Source organism: Pipistrellus hanaki (assembly GCF_964339955.1).
Source record: "Pipistrellus hanaki genome assembly, chromosome: 8".
Lineage (NCBI taxonomy): Eukaryota > Metazoa > Chordata > Mammalia > Chiroptera > Vespertilionidae > Pipistrellus > Pipistrellus hanaki.
Window position 1 is genome coordinate 67791843 of NC_140510.1, and position 20272 is coordinate 67812114.

At 41.7% G+C, this 20272-nt stretch overlaps 1 protein-coding gene across 4 annotated transcripts in view; it reads left to right on the forward strand.

The window, feature by feature from the left end:
• The window catches only part of NAB1 (NGFI-A binding protein 1), a 37668-nt gene extending 17840 nt beyond the window's left edge, over positions 1-19828 (forward strand). For 3 of the 4 annotated variants that reach the window (XM_084892164.1, XM_084892163.1, XM_084892165.1), the window contains 5 exons: positions 2842-2893; positions 10077-10166; positions 11952-12114; positions 14842-14958; positions 17311-19828. In XM_084892164.1, coding sequence (XP_084748290.1) covers positions 2842-2893; positions 10077-10166; positions 11952-12114; positions 14842-14958; positions 17311-17399 — 511 coding nt within the window. In that variant the 3' untranslated portion in view covers positions 17400-19828. The remainder of the gene's footprint in view (positions 1-2841; positions 2894-10076; positions 10167-11951; positions 12115-14841; positions 14959-17310) is intronic. The other variant, XM_084892166.1, reaches the window with a different exon arrangement.
• The last annotated feature ends 444 nt before the right edge of the window (positions 19829-20272 follow it).

The window sequence follows — 20272 nt, forward strand, 5'->3', positions numbered from 1 at the left end:
GCTTTTATTACTAGCAAGTGGTATATGGAACATGTGTTTGGAAGAAAAAAAAAAACCACTAATGTTACAAAACAATGGTGGTTCTCAAATGTAATGTAAGCACTCCTCGCCTGAGCTCTAAGCACTGGGTGCCGTACCCCTCGACTTTGCCCCCTTGGTTCCCCGTGGGCTCTGGTTCCCAGAGCCCATTTTTGGTGCATGCCCCTGCTGCTGCGCACCTGCAGACGGCCACCCACGGGACAGTGACAGAGCCTGTGCTGGAAAGCCACCTCCTCAGCCCTGATCCGTCACAGTCTCTGGGGATGCAGCCTTGGAATTCAGACGACACGCCTCCGAGTCTGAATACCCCCTCACAGGCATTGTGGTCATTCCTAACTCAGAGCGCTTCCCACCCCTGGAGCTCACACATTTACAGGGACAACTGAAATCATGCAGACTAAATGAACAGGGAAAGAATACAGCGATATTATAGGGTTACTTACAAGATTTTAAAAAATTTTTTTTTTGGAGTTGGCTCATCAAGAGCTGACTTAGTGATTTTTTAAAATTTCTTTACTGTATTATACAAAATTTTCCTTCTGATTGATTTAAACAATTTTCTTTAATCAAAGTAATACGTGTCCATGAATTAAGAAGTCATAAGGTGCACAAGGTTTACAATGAAACTCAGCAGTTCTCCTGCTCACCCCTTTCTCGCTTTCCCCTTCTTAATATGGATGGCTACTAGAGGCAACTACTTCAACAGTTTTTAGCTGTTGTTTTTTGTTTTTTGTTTTTGTTTTGTAGTATTTGTATTTCTTTTTTAAGTTAAATATAGTTCAAAATACATAACACTTCTACATAATTTAGAAGACAAAATTATGTAAATAGGTAATACAAAAAAGTTGCACTCCCATTCCTGTCTCATTTTACCTTGTTTTTCTCCTCCATGTAGATAGCTTTTTAAATGTTTTTTTTATAACCTTGCAGTTTTTGTTTATGTACATACAAAAAAATATATAGTTTCTCGTTTTTCACTATGTTACACAGTAGGTAGCATGTGTCTACATTATTCTGTATTTTGCTCTTATTTTATTATTTTATTTTATTTTTATTGATTTTTCACAGAGAGGAATAGAGAGTTAGAAACATTGATGAGAGAGAATCGTCGATCAGCTGCCTCTTGCACACCTCCTACTGTGGATGTGCCCTCAATCAAGGTACATGCCCTTGACCGGAATCGAACTCGGGACCTTTCAGTCCGCAGGCCGACGCTCTATTCCACATGTGTCAAACACAAGGCCCGCGGGCCAAATCCAGCCCGCCAGGCCTTGCAATGTGGCCCGCACCGCGCTGTCATCACTGCACTCCGCTGTCAGTTTATGACATTGTCAGTTTATGACTGTTCAGTAAACCATTCGGCCCGCGATTTAGGCTGGATTTTAGATTTTGGCCCCTTCTCTGATTGAGTTCGACACCCCTACTCTATTCACTGAGCCAAACCGGTTTCGGCTGTATTTTGCTCTTATTTTAATACTAGAGGCCCGTGGGGTCCCTCTGCTTGGCCTGCGGGATCGGGCTGAAACTGGCTCTCTGACTTCCTTTGAGGGGTCCCGGATTTCGAAAGGGTACTGGTCAGGCCGAGGTGCACAATCGGGGTGGCTAGGGAGGGACAGCAGGAAGGATGGCAGGCAGGAGGGTGTGTCTGGCCCATCTTGCTTAGTCTAAATCTGCTGGACCTCAGCAGCAAGCTAATCTACCGGTCAGAGCGTCTGCCCCCTGGTGGTCAGTGCACATCATAGTAATGGTTGAGTAGCCTTAATATACCATTAGCATATTACGCTTTGATTGGTTGAACAGATGACCGGACACTTAGCATATTAGGCTTTTATTATATAGGATGTCTTGGAGGTCTTTCTCTGTATATATTAGTACATTTACATCTTCCTCATTATTTTTTACATTGATGTATCATGATTCTTTTAGCCAGTCCCCTATTGATGGATACTTGAGTTGTTTCTAGTCTTTTTCATTATAAATAATACCTCAGTAAATAGCATTATGCATATCTTATTTTATTTATTCTGCAGTTTACGTTTTTTGACATTTTAACATCTTTTATATCAGGAGTGGGCCTTTTTTCTGCCCAGGGCCATTCGGTTGTTTAAAACATCATTTGTGGGACATACAAAATTATCAACTTAAAAATTAGCCAGCTAATTTTGGTCATACATTTAATTAACTCACCCCGATGCCTTGGCAGGGCCAGGCCAAATGATTTCTTGTGCCTCATATGGCCCGAGGGCCAGATGTTCCCCACCCCTGTTTTACCTGGAAGCGTACCAGAATTGATGGCTTGCCGTAGTTTAAGTGGCAGTAGTAGTGGCATGTCTGTGGAGGGCCTCTGAGGGTTAGGTCCCAGCACAGGGGTCTCTAGGTCAAGGGAAGTGCATTGTTGTGTCGGGAGGTAGATAAAAAGCATTTTAATCTCATGTAGCTTCAAGTATTCATCTTAAATGGCCACTGTTGTCGTTTTGTCTTAAATTATTTCTACTGACCCATAAAGGGATATTATGGAATACAATCCTCAATTTTTTTCTCCTTGTTCATTATGGGATAATCATTATATACTCATTGAGTACTTTCTATGTGGGAAATTCTAAGTGGTGGTCTTTAAAAATGTATAATATAATTGCATCTGCATATTTTAATGTTAATTTAGAAATGAAAAACCTAGTTTTCCTCATTTCAGTATTCGTTATGCATGTCTTATTTTTGGTGTCAGGTTGGAAGTTTATAGATTAAGATGTCTCTAGAATAAAATTTCTTCTCAAGTTTTTCTCGCTCCCCCATTCCTCTCAGGTCAAAATGTGGAGAACGAGATGAATTATCCCCGAAGAGAATTAAAGTGGAGGTATGATAATATTCTTTTCTTTTCTTATGTTAATAATGTTTGCTTTAGTAATTTAAAGTAAAAAAAAAAAAAAAGGATGGTCCCATAAACTAGTGAAAAATATGAAATATAGTATCTTAAAAGCAATATATAATTTTTTATTTTGACGTATCTATGGTCATTAACTAGGATCCTAAGGAAGTTCTTAGAAGGAAACAACAATGATCAAATTGATGTCCAGTTGGTTTATCAAAGGTTGATTTGTAAATAGGTGTTTTTTACAGGTTTTAAATTCTACAGGTTACGCTATTTCTTTTTTAATTTTATTTACAGCGTAAGTCACCTTATTAAATATTTTTAAAGGAGCTAAGATTTCATTTCTTTACATTAACTATAGAGGGAGATGACAAGTTAGTAGGTGTAAATTATAGACACTTTACTGTAATTAAAGCCTCTTTTAGGGGCCATGTTTGATTTCAGACCTGCCAGTGGGAAGGTGGGAGGTAAGCAAGAAAAATGTGCTTCTCTTCGGGCTCTCAGAACTCTCAGATGGTCTCAGAACTCTGTTCCTTAATTTGGGTCGAATGCAGTAGTTCCCCCGTGCCCAGCCATGGTTTCACTTTCCATGGTTTCAGTTACCTATGGTCTCAGTTTCCCACCGCCAGCTGCAGTCCAGAAATATTAAGTGGGAAATCCCAGAAATAACCATTCACAGTGTTAAATCCTGCACCATTCTGAGGATGGGTGAGATGTTGCTTTTTCCCGCCGGAGAGGAGAGACGTCCCTTTGTCCAGAGCACCCGGGCTGTGTATCCTCCTGCCCATTAGTCATGGGCCCGCATCTCGGTGCTTCTGTGCAAGGAGCCCGTATTGGACTTAATAATGAAAGCTGAAGGCAAGGGTAGTGAGGTTGGCCGTTCAGATACGCCAAAGAGAAGCAGTTAAAAAAAAGCTTTCTTTAAGTGAAAAGGTGAAAATTCTCAACTTCATAGGAAAGAAAAAAAAAATCCTATGCTGATGTTGCTAAGATCTACAATCAGAACAAATTGTTTTACCTGTGAAATTGTGGGTAGGAAAAAGAAATGTGTGTTAATTTTGCTGTTGTACCTTAAGCAGCAAACGTTATGGCCACAGTGCGAGATAAGTGCTTAGATAAGACGGAAAAGGCATTAAACTCGTGGGTGGAAGACATGAGCAGAAAATGTGTTTCAATTGATGGCAGTGTCACACCAGAAAGCACTGAGCCAACACGAAGACTTCAGTGAGGGGTCTCCTGAAATGACGCACACCAGCCATTTCCTGCAAGTAAGGGATGGTCATCAGATTGCGGGCTAGGGTTAGGCTGAAAAATAGACAAATTACTGGAAAGGAGGGAGGAGAGGTGGCCACATTCACATAACCGTTACTACAGGATATTGTTATACTTGTTCTTTATTAGTAGTTCATCTCTTACTGTGCCTGATTTACAAACTTGATAAAGGAAATGTATATGTAGGAAAAAACAGCATATAAGATTCGGTGCTATCTGCTCTCAGCCACCCGCTGGGGGTCTTGTGATGTGTTCCCTGTGAAGAGGGCGGGGCTGCTGTCCTTTCTGAGGTCAGCCGGTGGCAGAGGAGTATTTTGAAGCCCAGTGGCACCCTCCTTGTTTTCTTGGGTAGGAGATAGGGTTCGGTGCTCGGAGCCACCCGTTACTGAATTTCAAGTTAAAGCAAATAAGCTGTGTTTGACCACCCTAAATATCTACCATCAAGTTATCCTTACTGAGCATCCGTTTGTATTAGAACAGTCCTTCGTTTATATCAAAGCCACAGTCACCCGTTAAAAACATAAATTCTGCCGAAACCGGTTTGGCTCAGTGGTAGAGCATCGGTCTGCGGACTGAATGGTCCCAGGTTCGATTCCGGTCAGGGGCATGTATGTTGGTTGTGGGCACATCCCCGGTAGGAGGTGTGCAAGAGGCAGCTGGTCGATGTTCCTCTCTCATCGACGTGTCTAGCTCTCTATCTCTCTCCCTTCCTCTCTGTAAAAAATCAATAAAATATATTTTAAATAAATAAATAAAATGTTTTTTAAAAATAAATCCTTTTGTGCGTACATCTCTCCAATGGCTGTCTACTATACCCTGAATAAAATCTACATGTTTCCCTTAGGCATCTAAAACCCTACGTGGTCTGGCTCTGGCTGGCTTCCCTGACCTCATCTCCTACCACAGCTCTTTTTGTTCCTCTGACTCCACTGCCTCCCTTTCTAAAAGGAACACCCTAGCCCCAAAATCACATAGACTCGTTCTCGTGGTTTGTTTAATTTGTTTTCCTACCTCTTCCCAGTATCTGGAAGTAGTATATATTTGTTTTAAATTTATTATCAGTCTGCACCATTAAATGTGAATAGAGCTTTTATTTGTCTATCCAGTATATCTTAGTACTGAATGTAGAACAGTGATTTACACTTGATAGGCACTTAATAAAATCTGCTAGATGAAGTAGCTGTGGATAAGCCTCTTTGACTTCTAAAGTCACCAATGATAAGAGCACAACATCCATCTGCTGCCTCTGTGAGGATGAGCCTGCCATCAGGCCTGCGCCCGGACAGGAGCCCATCGGCAGCCTTTTGGTGCCCGGGACGTGCTCAACCAGCTGAGCCATACCTGCCAGAGCTGAGCTTCCTTTTAGGAGTTTGGAGTATGGACATAGCGGTAGATGTGGCCCTTCTGTCCCTTTAAAAGCATTCCGCTAGAGGTAATGGAATTAGAGTTCTGTATGGTTGGTTGATTGATTTACTGCAGTTCACAAAGCTCTTTGAATAGTTTTGAATTTAGAATTAAGACCGTCCGGGCAGCATGGCTCAGTGGTTGAGCGTCGACCCCTGAACCAGGAGGTTATGGTTCGATTCCTGGTCAGGGCACATGCCTGGGTTGTGGACTTCATCCCCAGTGTGGGGCATGCAGGAGGCAGCTGATCAATGATTCTCTCTCATCATTGATTTTTCTATCTTTTCTCTTTGAAATCCATAAAAATATATTTTAGAATTAAGATAATCAGTGTTTCCTTTACTGTGAATAATAATCCTAACCCTTTCTAAATAAAACATGTGACTAATCAGTCTCAAGCTTCTTTAAATGCTCTTACAGACACTAAACTCTTGATTTTTGTTTCCCAGAAATAAATAAGGACTTTAGCTTTGAATTTAGGACAGTAGTTTACTTTTTTGTTGTTGTTGTTTTTTTTATTATTAAATATATTTTTATTGACTTCAGAGAGGGAAAGGAGAGAAAACATCAATGATGAGAGAGAATCATTGATTGGCTGCCTCCCGCATCTCCCAACTGGGGATCAAGCCTCCAACTTGGGTGTGTGCCCTTGGCCAGAATTGAACCAGGCCCCTTCAGTCTGCAGGTGTCATGACACTCTATCCACTGAGCCAAACTGGCGAGGGCTATATGTTTTAATTTTTTTTCTACTTAATTTTTTTCTACTCGTGTATTGTAGGATATCAATATCTTTCATTGCACATGTGTGTTGTATATATGTGTGCTTACTTACATGCACATATAGTGTAATTAGAGGCCTGGGGCATAAATTTGTGCACTAGTGGGGGCCCTCGGCCTGGCCTGTGAGATTGGGCCGAAATTGGCTCTTTGATAATCCCCCAAAGGGTCCCAGATTGAGAGAGGGTGCAGGCCAGGTCAAGGGACTCCATCGATGCATGATCAGGGCCAGGGAGGGATGCGGAAGGTTGGCTGGCTGAGGAGGGACTGCAGGAGGGCTCCAGGGCGTGTCTGGCCCGTCTCACTCAGTTCTGATTAGCTAGACCCCAGCGGCAAGCTAACCTACCGGTTGGAGCATCTGCTCCCGGTAGTCAGTGCAAGTCATAGTGACTGGTTGACTGTTTTCCCCTGGTGGTCAGTGAATGTCATAGCAAGCAGTTGAGGAGCCCTAGCATATCATTAGCATATTATGCTTTGATTCGTTGAACAAAGGACTGGACACTTAGCATATTAGACTTTTATTATATAGGATTCTTTTCAAAATATACAGTGTTGGCATAAGTCATTGCCTACATTTTTCTGTGTACTCTAAGTCAAATTAGAGGTGCTAGAACTGTTCATTTGGTTTGGGAAGCTGAGGCTGAGTTAGTAGTATGGGCTTTATAGGATCACTACTACTCCCCTAAGACTTTCCCATGTATTAGTGCTTTGTTTGTATCTCCCTTTTGTGTGGCTGCTGAGGAGGGGGAAATTTCTGGCATGAGAAGAGATTAGGGAAAGTTCTATTGAGGCGATATCATTTGAGCTGGGTTTAGAAAGAAGGGTAGGATTTCAGAGGGTAGAAATGTGGGTTGGAAGTGGAGGGGCATTACAGAGCTAGACTAACATGGGCAAAGACAGAGAGATAAGAAAATACTGAGTGCTTAGAGAACATTGAGACCAGTTTGTCCAGAATATATGACCGACACAAAGGACTTGGTAAGTAAAACTAGATTTTAGAATTCTTTAACAAACTTGTTAATCTTATTTCATTTGAATATTTCTTTTGGGATTCTTAGCTTCCTGGTTTTCTATTTAACAAAAGTAATAAAAAGATAAGCTTAGTTTTTTGTAAAATACAACAGTCCTAATTACTGGGTCCAAATTAATGAGAATTTTTTTTGTCTTCCTTTTCATCTTTATTTTTCCGAAGTCTTTGACAATGACGAATAAACATACATGCCAAGTTGCTGACTTTTTTTCATTTTAAAATTATAATTTTTACAGTGAACAAAAAGAAATGTTATGTGTGGTTGATAAAATAGAAATAACATCATAACAGACACATAAAGACACATTGCCTCCAGTGTTACAGGCGATATCTTAGGAAGAGGGAAGAACATGTAAGAGCCGGTCTCGGGACCGGTGTGGTAGCTGACTACATGGGCTGTTACTGTTCATATCTCATCTGTGAGGTCTCTTGTTCCACCGAAATTGCTGGAGACCAGGCAGAGAGATGGGAGGGGACCGCATTCTTGATCCTGTGTGGGCTGGGAGTGCAGAGCCATCAGAGATAAGTGGATGAAAGAAATGAAGTTTGTTCATCGAGGCCAGAAAGTCAGAGACTTGGGGCTTAAAGAAGAAAGACTCAGAGGAAACATCTGCCAGCAGCTCCCATGGGTGGGTGGGTGGGTGGGTGGGGAGCTGAGGGAGAGGAAGAGGATCAGAACCCACCTACGCTGTTACTAAGCTTGTTGAAGAGGAAGCTGGTCTAATTTGATGTTGATTCTTCCCCTCTGGATCAGAAAACAGAAGCCTTACAATCTGCTATTCATATAGAAAGTGTGAGTAGAAAAAAGGAAAATGCACGTGTGAGGCTGAGAACATCTGCTGGAGCGAGTCAGAGGCAGCTTGCTAGTTCTCAGTGGGGAGTTGGAGGGGGGCGGGTGAGAGTAGTGAGGTCACACGCAGCGTCCCACCCTGCATCTCCTGTCTTCTGTGCTCAGACGCAGAGGGAGTGCTGTGGTTAAGGCAGCAGCCAAGAATAGGACATGAAGGTAAAGGGCTCCAACATGGTACTCTGGTTCCCTGGGGAAAGACTTGAGAGACATAACCGAAGACCTGCCCCACACAGGGTTCCAAGAGCCCAGCTTCTTGGGCCTGGCCTCCCTTTCCTTTCTGAGCCATTCCTGTTGGGTCCCCGGGACTGCCTAGTATGCCATGAGTGACGGTGGCTCCTCCACCCTGTAGTTTCCCACCACAGTGAACTGCCTGCCTGCCAGAGGCTGTGGGAGACCACAAGAAGGCTGGACTGCTGGGCTCAGGTGTTCCTCGTCTTTATTTTCAAGAGGAAACGAAGGTTCAGGAAGTTAAGGCACTCATTCTGGATCACAGAGCTACTACCCTGTTTTCCCGAAAGTAAGACAGTGTCTTATATTAATTTTTTCTCCCAAAGTTGCGCTAGGTCTTATTTTCAGGGGATGTCTTATCTTTCCATGCGCTAGGTCTTATTTTCGGAGGATGTCTTATTTTCAGGGAAACAGGGTAAGTGGTGGACCTGGAACATGGACCCAGGTCCTTCTAATTCCAAAGCGCCATTGCCTGGCGGAGAAGGCACAGGAGAAATCACACTCGACCTGGAAGAATCCTTCAGAACTCAGATGGAGACTATTGGGTAGCACCTTAAAGAAAACTTACTTTGGATCTTTACCATGTTACATTTAATAAAATAAATTCCTGATGGGTTGGAGAGTTAAACACACACACATACAATAAAGGCTTAGAAAAACTAGAGGGTAGATTTGAATATCAAATCTCTAAAGCAGAATGCTTTTCTAAACTTTATAGCATTAGAAGAAATCACAAAATAAAATAATTATTTGCAGCTACAGTATATAAAATTTAAATTTTTGAACATCAAAACAAAAATATAAATTGGCAAAAACTGAGAAAGCAACACCACCTAGTGCTGGCCAGAACTGTCATATATTCTTACTCGAGACCTAATGCCTGGAATTCGTTCCCTCCGGACCCTGGACCGGGCTTTCCTCTGGCTGCTGGCAGCACCCGGACCAGGGCTTCCCCCTGCCCACCCGCTGCAGCCCGCCGGTCCATGGTGGCTCGTCTCAGCCTTCACAGCCCTGGCTTTGTCCAGGAGGTCGTCCGAAAGGATGTCCGGAAGGTTGTTCGGCTGTCCAGTCTAATTAGCATATTATGCTTTTGTTATTATAGATTATTACAGATGATATGGCAATCAGTGAAAGGCCCCTGTAGAAAGTATGTGGAAAACATAAAAATGCTCATCTCTGCAGTAATTCCACTTGTGGGAATCTCTGAACTATGTGAAATGCTATTTCCATGGGAAGGTTTTTGCAGTGTTTTTCAAACCAAAAATAAGGAAAATAATCTAAATGTCCAATATGGGGATAGTGGTTAAGCAAGCAGATTGCTAGATGAAATGTTATATGAAGAGTTAGATAACCATTATCATCATTGGTCATGAATTCTGCCTTCCAATGTAAAATGATGTGGATGTATAAATCTTTTTTTTCATGTATGCTTTTTTTTGGGTTACAAAAAGAATTTTGGTAGTTCTACCACACAAGACTGAGACGAAACATTGTACATTGAAATCTTACTTAAGATGGTTGTCTTTGCTTTATTTTCTGAGCTTTAGATCATATGTTTATTTATTTACAAATCCTAAGTAAGAATGGACTCATTCTTTGATCTACAGGATGGGTTTCCGGATTTCCAGGACTCCGTGCAAACCCTCTTCCAGCAGGCCAGAGCTAAGGGCGAAGAGCTCGCTGCGCTCGGTTCCCAGGTAACGTACGTTAACACTCGTAAGAAGAGCTGTGGGTTGGAAAGTAAACGGCTGCTTCAACTGGCTCCAGTTTTAAGCATCCAAGGACTGAATTAATTTCTGGTTCTTAAAATGTCATCCAATCACAGCTGTGTCAACAAGATAGCAATAACAACTTGGTTTGCTTTGGGTTATGAGCAGAATCTTTTTGAGCAGAATCCGATACAGTGATACTTATTTATTCTTCTTTGTAGTTTTGTAGGAAGTAAAATAGATTTTCTACCTAAGAAAACCCAAAAGAAGTAATTTGATACCAGTAAAACAGCCATGCTGATTATGTGTGAGATAAAATAGTACTAGTTTTCAATAAAATATTAATAGTCGACTTTGTAGCTTTTGTTAAGTCATTTCAATTAATGGGTAATAAAAGTTGTTAAATTAATATGCAGCTTCAGGTACTTTTGCTATTGTTTCATTCTGTACACGGAAATTAACATTTTAAAACGTCATTTCTGCAGACAGCACCTTTTGGAAAGTACTGTGAGTTTTATTCCTGCTGATCTTCTCCCCAATGACTGCTTCTGGTCAGATTTAGTGGTGCCAAGTTTTGTTTTTCACATTAAGAGCATGAAAAATACATTTCCTACTCAGAATTCTTTTGAAATTTTATCAGTTAATTAATAACAAGTTCAAACGAATTGAAGTTATGATTTCCTTTGATCTGATTTATGAGCATTCAGAAAAATAGGAAAAACTTGTATCCTATTCTATGAATTAATATATTTCACCTATTGATTTTTACCATTGCGAATCAGGATTGTTTGTAAATTATTTTATACAGCAGTTTCCTTATATTACTCTTTTATATAGCATAGTAATGATTCATGTCTATAATTTTTAGACATGAATTGATTTCATATAGGAAGGAGAGAGGGCAGGGAGAGAGAGACACACACACTAATGATGAGAGAGAATCATTGATTGCCTCCTGCAGGCCCCCTACTGGGGATCAAGCCCAAAACCTGGGCATGTGCCCTGACTGGGAATTGAACCATGACCTCCTAGTTCATGGGTTGATGCTTAATCACTGAGCAACACTCGCCTGGCTTAAGTCTATATTTTGACTATTACTCTTTAGCAAAATATCATCAATACACTGTTCTGAATATCACATTTATATAATTTAGAGCAGTACAAAGAGAAGGAACTTATAAAACACACACAGAGATAAACTTTTATTTTAGCCAACTAATTGCGAGTTTGAAAACATGTATTTTATGATTAGTTGGAAAACACTGCCATTTCATTCCATGACGAAGGTGAAGGTCCTCGTTGGCACTGATGCTTTTCTGCAGAATCCGCATTGTGAATTTTAGGGGAAGCATCTTCTTTTTCTAGACAGCCGTTTTACACTTTCTCCCCCAAAATACTGTCATCATTCCAGAGTCTGTGTAGCGCCAAATCCTAAAATAAAAATGCCAAGATTCCACCCGTTAGAAGCAGCTTCTAGCAGACGCTGCCGCTGCACTGAGGTTCCTTTCTCAAAAGCCCTTCCAGAGAACTCGGCACTTGGGAAAACAGAGCTGAGGTTATTTTGCTTTTGAGCTGAACTGGAAATCTCTCTGTTGGATTGAGCAAGAAGGTTTTCTTCTTTTGCATACTTATGGAACATGTATGCCACATGAAGTGTGAACTAATTTTAATGAATTCTAAATATATCTGCGGGAGTCTGAAATTGGCATCTTCAGACCATTAAAAAAATCTAGAATGTTTTGGTTACTGATTTTATTTTTGCTTTCTTACTAGCAGCCTGAGAAGGGAGTGACGAAGCAGATGGAGTTCCTGTGCACGCAGGCCGGCTACGAGCGGCTGCAGCAGGCCGAGAGACGGCTGTCCGCGGGGCTGTACCGGCAGAGCTCAGAGGAGCACAGCCCCAACGGCCTGGCCTCCGACAGCTCCGACGGACAAGGTGCTTGCTTAGCCCGGCCACACCTTCAGACCCTGCTATTGGTGCACTTCAAAGAGAGACAAAACCTTGCTGGTTTTTAAATCTTGATATTTTTAAGAGATCATCGTATAGATTCTCTACCAAAATTAATTTACCAATTGCCCCTTTTTTCAAAAAGGGAAGGAATTCACTCTGCAAATCTAATTTTTAAAGTTGTGTGGGTTTTTTGTTTTTTTTTAACCTTATCATCCCTAAATAACAGCTGCACGTAGAGTTGATCTGTATTTTGTGAAGGGTGGTGTGAATGGGAGATGTGAATAGTGCAGTAGCTTGGGTACCCACAGGGGGATTGGCTTCAGGTCCCCCTGCAGACACCAGAGTCTGGATGCTCAAGTCCCTTAGATAAAACAGCGCAGTATTGGCATATAACCTACGTGCACCCTCCCTCCCGTCTACTTTTAGTCATCTCTAGGTTACTGATAATACCTAATATGATGGAAATGCTATGTAAATAGTTGTCACACGCTAATGTTTAGGGGATGATGACATGATGAAAAGGCTTCATGTGTGCAGTACAGATGCATCCATGTAAATCGAACTACATACTTCACGTCAGCAACAGCGTCACCTTTCCCTTCCAAATATTTGTGACCTGCTATGGGTCCGCAGATGCGGAACCCCTGGGTGCAGAGGACTGATTGCGTTGACCATTGTTCTCAAAGAAGTGGATTCCATGGGGGGTTTCTATCACTTTTTAAAGATGACAACTTCCTGTTTCTTATGGCTGAAGAGCAGATTTGTCTGTGGAATGTGTGACGTTGGGTTCCTAAGAGAATGTGGTGAATGCTTCCTAAAGGGGACAGAGCCCCGAGCGCTGAGGAAACGGGATGAGAATGGAGAGACTAGAAGACGTCCTGCCACTCTTCGTGCCACCCTGTCCCGCAGGCCCGCTGGGAGCCGTGTGGGGTGTGCCCTCTGGGAAGTGTCCTTTTCATCGTTTAGGCCTAGGAAGCTACGGTTTATGAGTATAGCTACCATTTTTAAAACTACTTCACTCTTTTCTTATTGGCACATGAAGAAAATCTCAGGTCACTGTCACCCACTCATTCAACATGTGTGTTAGTGTCTCCCCTGTGCCAGGCACGCTCCTAGGCACTGAGCGGCAGCGGGGAGCAAGGAAGGCCTGCTGCTCGGGGATCGAACCAGTGGAGGGAGATCACGGGACGAAAGTGCGGGTCTAGGGCCCCTACTTTCAAATGGCGGTAGTGCGTGAGCAGAAACGGTAATTTTCTAGGGCCTTATTTTTTTTAAATCCTCTCCCGAGGATATTTTTCCATTGATTTTCAGAGAGAGTGGAAAAGAGAGGGAAAGACAGAGAGAAATATCTACGTGAGAGAAACACATCGATTGGTTGCCTCCCGCACGAGCCCCAACCAGGGTCAGGGCCAGGGAGGAGCCTGCAACAGAGGTACATGCCCTTGACTGGAATCGAACCTGGGACCTTTTGGTTTGCAGGCAAGTGCTCTCTCCACTGAGTCAGACTGGCTAGGGCTAGGACCTTCTTTTTTATATGTTACTGTTATACTTTTCTGGAGAGTGGTTACTATTGTCAGGAAGATAAGATTTCCTTCTGAGTGGGAAAGCCATGTGAAGCACCATCTCACTGTTGAATAAAATATTACCGTGTCAGCAGGTCACAATGGTGAGGAGAATGCTCTTCCCCTTTTAAATGTTACAGAAACTTTCTAGTTGAGGTCTTGTTTAACCTCTCCAGTCATCCGTGACAGTGAAGACTTCAGAGTTAAGAAGCAAAAGCATTCATGAAAGATTTTGATGACTAATTTGTCACACCAGGATAATTCAGTGGGGGTGGCAGTTTGCTAAGTGTGATAGATTTAGGTTTATGACAGGATTAGAAGCCTGGTGCTCTAAATTTGTGCACTGGGGGGGGGGGGCAGTGGATCCCCTCAGCCTGGCATGTGCCTCCTCGCAGTCTGGGACCCTGGGAGATGTCCAACTGCTGGCTTAGGCCCGCTGGCAGACACCCCCCCAAGGGGTCCTTAGCAGAGGCAGGAAAGGCTCCTACCACTGCCACTGCACTTGCCAGCTTCTGGCTAAGCATGGGAGTGCACTGACCACCAGGGGGCAGCTCCTGTATTGAGCATCTGCCCCCCTGATGGTCAGTGCGTGTCATGGCAACCGGCCATTCCGCTGTTCAGTCAATTTGCATATTAAGGTTTTATTATATAGGATATATTTGTTATATAAGGCATTTTCACCATGTCTGTGATAATTCTATTTTTTCACAGATTTGCAATAGGTTTTCCTGTTATTGTTTTTAATTATAAACAGTTGGCTAGAGCCATCTCTGTCTCTCTAGTATTTATTATGTAGTTCACGATAGGCCATGGCAGAATGGTCACACTAGTAAGAAAATGCCTGACAGGGGATGTATTATATACCAGAGGTGAGCGCTTACTCAGAATCTCAGTCTTTTGTTTAGTTTGTGATTGGTTCTTAAAAATGTCTGGCAGAATTGTAAACTTGGGACTAGTAAGAATTACCATTTTCCTCCCCTATTCTTTCACAGACTATATCTACTGTTACTGGATTCTTCTGTGCCTGCCTGTGGACTTTTCCTTACTCCTTTCTGAAGGAGTGTTGAGGCAGTTTGTGGAAGTTATTTTTAAGAAAAACCATGGTGTGTTTTTAATATTACTCATGCTGCTTTCTTTTTCTTCCCATTAGGAGAAAGACCCTTGAATCTCCGAATACCTAACCTACAGAACAGACAGCCCCAGCATTTTGTGATGGATGGGGAGCTGAGTAGACTTTACCCCAGTGAGGCCAAGTCCCACTCGTCAGGTGAGAACAGGATATGATTAGAGAGAAACACTGAATACAGCATCTTTAAATTCTATTCTTCACCTCCCACTGGCGAGCCCTAACAATGTGACTAGTCAGTTTTTCTCCCCTTGGGAGTAAGAGATGGCCATAATAATGGCCAGTCTTCTTGAGGCCATGGTCTTCCAAAGAGTTGACAGGGAACAACTCAGGAAGGTTGAGATTTTTAAAAAAATATATATTTTATTGATTTTTACACTCAGGAAGGTTGAGATTTTTAAAAAAATATATATTTTATTGATTTTTACAAAGAGGAAGGGAGAAGGATAGAGAGTTAGAAACATTGATGAGAGAAACATCGATCAGCTGCCTCCTACACACTCCCTACTGGGAGTGTGCCCACAACCAAGGTACATGCCCTTGACCGGAATCGAACCTAGGATTCTTGGGTCCACAGGCCGACACTCTATCCACTGAGCCAAACCAGTTTGGGCTTGAGTCAGGGCTTGATATAATTTTGATTAGCTATCACATGAATGGTGACTCTAATACAAAATTTTATACCGAATTATAAATGGCTGGTTTGAGTTTCATAACTGTCTTTTTTCTGGCTTTTCACAATATGAAGTTGATGGATTCCATGTTTGCTCTTCGCTGAGAAAATTTGTGTATCAGAAGCTAAACTTGCCATGCAGATACATCGTGGGGATGGCGTTCGTAGTTTGGAAGTAAACTGAACTCCTTAAAAGGATGAGCTGTTCCTTATTTATAGTTAGACTAGGGGCCTGGTACACAAAATTCATGCATGGGAGGAGGGTGTCCCTCAGCCCGGCCTGCAACCTCTCTACTCCGGGACCCCTCAGGGGATGCCTGGTCCCCTAAACCGGCAGTTGGACATCCCTCTCACAATCCGGGACCTCTGGCTCCTAATCACTCACCTGCCTGCCAGCCTGATTCCTCTAACTGATCTCTCCTGCCGGCCTGATCCCCCTAACTGCTCTTCCCTGTCTACCTGATCACCTCTAACTGCCTCTGGCTTGGCCCCGCCAAAATGGCTTTGTCCGGAAGGACGTCTGGTCTAATTAGCATATTACCCTATTATTAGTGTAGATGTTTACATATTCTTGCCCAAGTGAAGTGAGTTGGGCAGAGTTATATTGCTAGAGATGATACCATGCAAAGGAATCATTCAGTCTCTGAGGTAAAGTAACATTAAGAGTCACTTGAAGTCAGGTGCTTCATCTGTAAAACAGAAATTCTTTCACCTCATAGAATGGTTATGAGGACAGACAAGACAGTTACATGAACTGCCTGGCTGATAGGAATTCGACAAATGGTAGCTACTATTTTTATCACTCTCTTTGCTGAATTTAAAATCCACTTCTTTGTATAGGGAGGGTAAATTCATAAATGGAACCACCTAATTTCAGATAAACTATGAGTATTGGTTACCTTTCCAGATGTGTGTGTGTGTGTGTGTGTGTGTGTGTGTGTGTGTATATATAGCCCCCAGTATTAGTACTTTGTATAACTGTTACATTTTATTGTCATTCTGTAGTGTTTGTGTGAGATTCAAATAACTGTACACACTTAACTCTAAGGAATTATTTCTTATGAATGCGTTTTCATTCTTTTATTCCTGTTTCTCCCACTTAAATGTTTCATGGCTAGAGAAACTTTTAAAAATAGTTTCATGTTTAAACACAAAAGATGTTTTTCTGTTTCATTTTTTTTTTTCATTGACAGTAAATATTTTGGCTATTAACTTAGTTGTGTATGAGTGACTGGTTTTATTTTATATATTTTACTTACCACATTGGACCAAGCATTAAACGAAAGCCAGTATGTTCTGTATGATAAATGCGTTACGTGCACTTGCTGACTTAACTCTCACATTGCCCAATAGAGGTATTATCCCCAGTTTGTAGATGAAGACACTAAGGCTTAGAGCAGGGGTCTTCAAACTACGGCCCGCGGGCCACATGCGGCCCGCAGAGGAGTCTGATCCGGCCCGCCAGGTTTTTTGGGCAGTGAGCGCAGCCGAGGTGTTACAGTAGGAATTAGTAGTTCATATAGTCCGGCCCTCCAGCTCTCTGAGGGACCGTGATCTGGCCCCCACTTTAAAAAGTTTGAGGACCCCTGGCTTAGAGAGAGGGGTGACTGCCCTGAGATGGCAGAGATGGAATTTAAATATAGAGTCCAAGCTCTTCACAGCTCCCTGTAAACATTAAAGTTTTATGGAATTGCAGAATTATGAATTATTAATACTGTTTGCTGTGGACTTTGGGGGCTTGTTTTGCACGTTTGTTTGAGTTTGTTTTGTGATCCACTGATTTAAAGTCTCTTACACTTGGTGTTTCCCTCTTTATGCAGAGAGCCTGGGGATTTTAAAAGACTACCCTCACTCCGCTTTTACTTTAGAGAAGAAAGTCATCAAAACAGAGCCTGAAGATTCAAGATAGCTGTGATTTCCCCACTGTTCTCTGGAAACGGCATCAGTTTTAAGGATAATGCTCCATCATAGAAATAAGCCTTAATAACCAATGTTGCCTCATTCAGCTCAAACAGATTTCATAGCCAAAGCGTAAGGACTGACACAGTGCTCTGGAAGCCAGGAAGACAAAGCAACAGCCACAACAGAGAAAATAGAGAGAATGTTGTAATAGAAATATCGATCCATTCACATTCCTGTGTAATTCATTTTATGTGGAAAGGCTTACAAAGTAATATTGTAAGCATTTATTTAAGAATGTACAATGTGTTTGTGTAATTTATAGAAGTAAAATGTAGATGTTGAGACCTGTTCGGTCCAGTAGATATGGATACAGTTTATTTTACTTGAAATTTCATTGTCTACTTTAAGCGTACTTAGCGTAAATTTTATATGTCAGAGTTTAGAATCTTTGCAGTCATAAAGAAAGTTTAAGTAATGTAGTTATTGGCAGGGTAGCAGTGACTTTGGAGAAATGGAATTTAGCAAGCACCTGGTTTAAACCAAGGAAAATATTGCGGATTTAATATTTGATGAAACTGATTTTGTTTAGTAGGAACTGTCATTTAGAGTAGTAAAGTGTCATTTTTTGCTGGCTTAATCAGGCACATGTACACACATAATCAGTACTGGAGTAAAGTTAAAAAGACGAGAAGCACAGAAGGCAATCTTTCTTAGCCTTGTTGCCAGATTGCATTGTATGATCGCTACTTAAACTGTGGCAGACATAGGAAGCTGTTACTGGGACAGAGACCTTGAAACAAGCTGACGATGGGTACAAGCCTCAATTTAAACATTGCTGTTTCTGAGCGTGTGAAATAGATTAAGACATAGTAAGTTAACCCTAAATGTGACCCGGATGGTGACTGTTAACAAAGGCTGTAACATAATAAAGGAAGTACTGTCTTATGTCCAGAAGCTCTTCTCGACACTCTGCAGTTGGGGAAACTAGACTCTCCCTGGGAGGTCTCCCCACCCAGCCCCTCCCAGGAGGGCAGAGTCACTACATCCACGTGTGCAGGCATGTTTCTGTGGCGGTTTAGTCGATTAATTATTTATTTTATAATTTCATTTTTGTACAACTTTCAGATTTGTGAATGCAGGTTTTTTTCTTTAAAATTCATTTTCACTTGAAATTCTGTTTTAATTCCCCCTATTTAATTAATGGGCTGTGTGTATATGCGTGGGGGCAGGGGGGAGATGTGCTTCCATGTTTATAATGTACCTGCACACTTACGAGAATTTCACATTGGAGCTTATACTAAGAAAACAAATACTGTAAGAAATTTACATTTTTTTCTGTTGGTTTAGGAGGAGAAGGTATTAGACAGCTTTACCTGCTTCCTCCAGATTCATGTAAACCCCGATATTGCTAAGAAGAGCAGATTGACTTGGAATAGGTGTGGTTTTTGTTTCAGTTCTGCTCTAGGTCATAACTGCATAAAAATATTATATTAAGGCATAATCCGTTATACTACAACTCCTCAGCCCAATGCTAGATGAAATGTCTGTGCTGGAGTTGTGGTCACTGTCACATGTACAGCTGCTTTTTCACTTTGGTTTGTAGACTGGCTTTCTACAGAAACACCAGTGAACAGCGCCTGTCCTATCCGAAGCTGCCCCTCCCATGAGTTCATTGAACCAGAGCATTTCCCCCCTGAAGAGCTTCTCGTGGACCTGGCAGCTCCGATGCTAGCTGGAGGTTGAGTGCTGTGCTTGTCTTGTTCACTGTGTGTAGAAATAGTACGAGTACGATTTAAATAGGTTATTCCGTTTTTAATATTAGCCATAGAACTGGTTAGTATCTCAGTAGTTTCATGAAACGTTTCCTGTATTCTAATCTATTTGGAGAAATTGTGTAGGTTTTTTTAAAAATTGTGTCTTACAGTTGAAGTTTGTACATTTTAATAAGCAACAATTTTTAAAGATGCTGTAATCTTCCAACTAATATTTATCTTTCATGGCCAAGCAAACTGCATCTTTAAGTCCATAAGTAAGTTTCCTTAAGTATTAGACGTTTCTGGTCTTTCAAGCTTAGTGATAAGAGGGAAGCACAAGAAAAATTTCAGTAGAATACAGTTTTTATTGTATAAACACTAATATATTAAATTTGCTATACATTGAAGCAAATAATATATATTTTTATTTGAATTGTATATATGAATTGGATGTTATAACAGTTTGGTGTTTGTTTTTTTCCCCATTGTGTTAGAGGTATTTTCACTGAACAAGGTCAATTGGTTACCTCGGTATTACAGCCAATACGGTCCAAGGGGCCATTTCTCCCTCCGTTGCGTTGTACTTTATTATGTGAAGTCTGCGTGTCTGTGACTCTCAGCTGTTGGTGAGGCAGGGTGAGTGCCCCCGCTTCCCGTGGCAATAAAGGTCTTGTGCCTCACACATGTATGTTTCTAGAACTTTCTGCACAGCACTGTCCCCAGCAGGTGTATTGGCTCTTCTGCCTCCCTCTCTGGGTACTTGGTCTGGGCTTGGGACGTAGGGATCAGGGGCTGTGTCTCAGTCAAGACTAAAGGTCATTCTCCACTGCCTGACACGGCCAGAAAGTAATGTGGCCAATAGGTGCTCAGTCGGCTCTGGGCTGTCAGGGAGAATTCGGTTTGTTCTCACAAGAAGTTTATAAAGGCATTAAAAAAAAAAAAACTATACTGTATTTAACCAACTAAGTATTTAATAAGCGAGAGGAACACTAGGATTTAACATTTATGATATACTACTGTTGAAAGAGTTACTGTGGCTTGGCTTCAGTATTACAGGCTACTTCTATGAAATTGAGCTAACCTGTGCTGGGAAATTAGCAAAAGCTTTGCACCGAAGATTTAATTG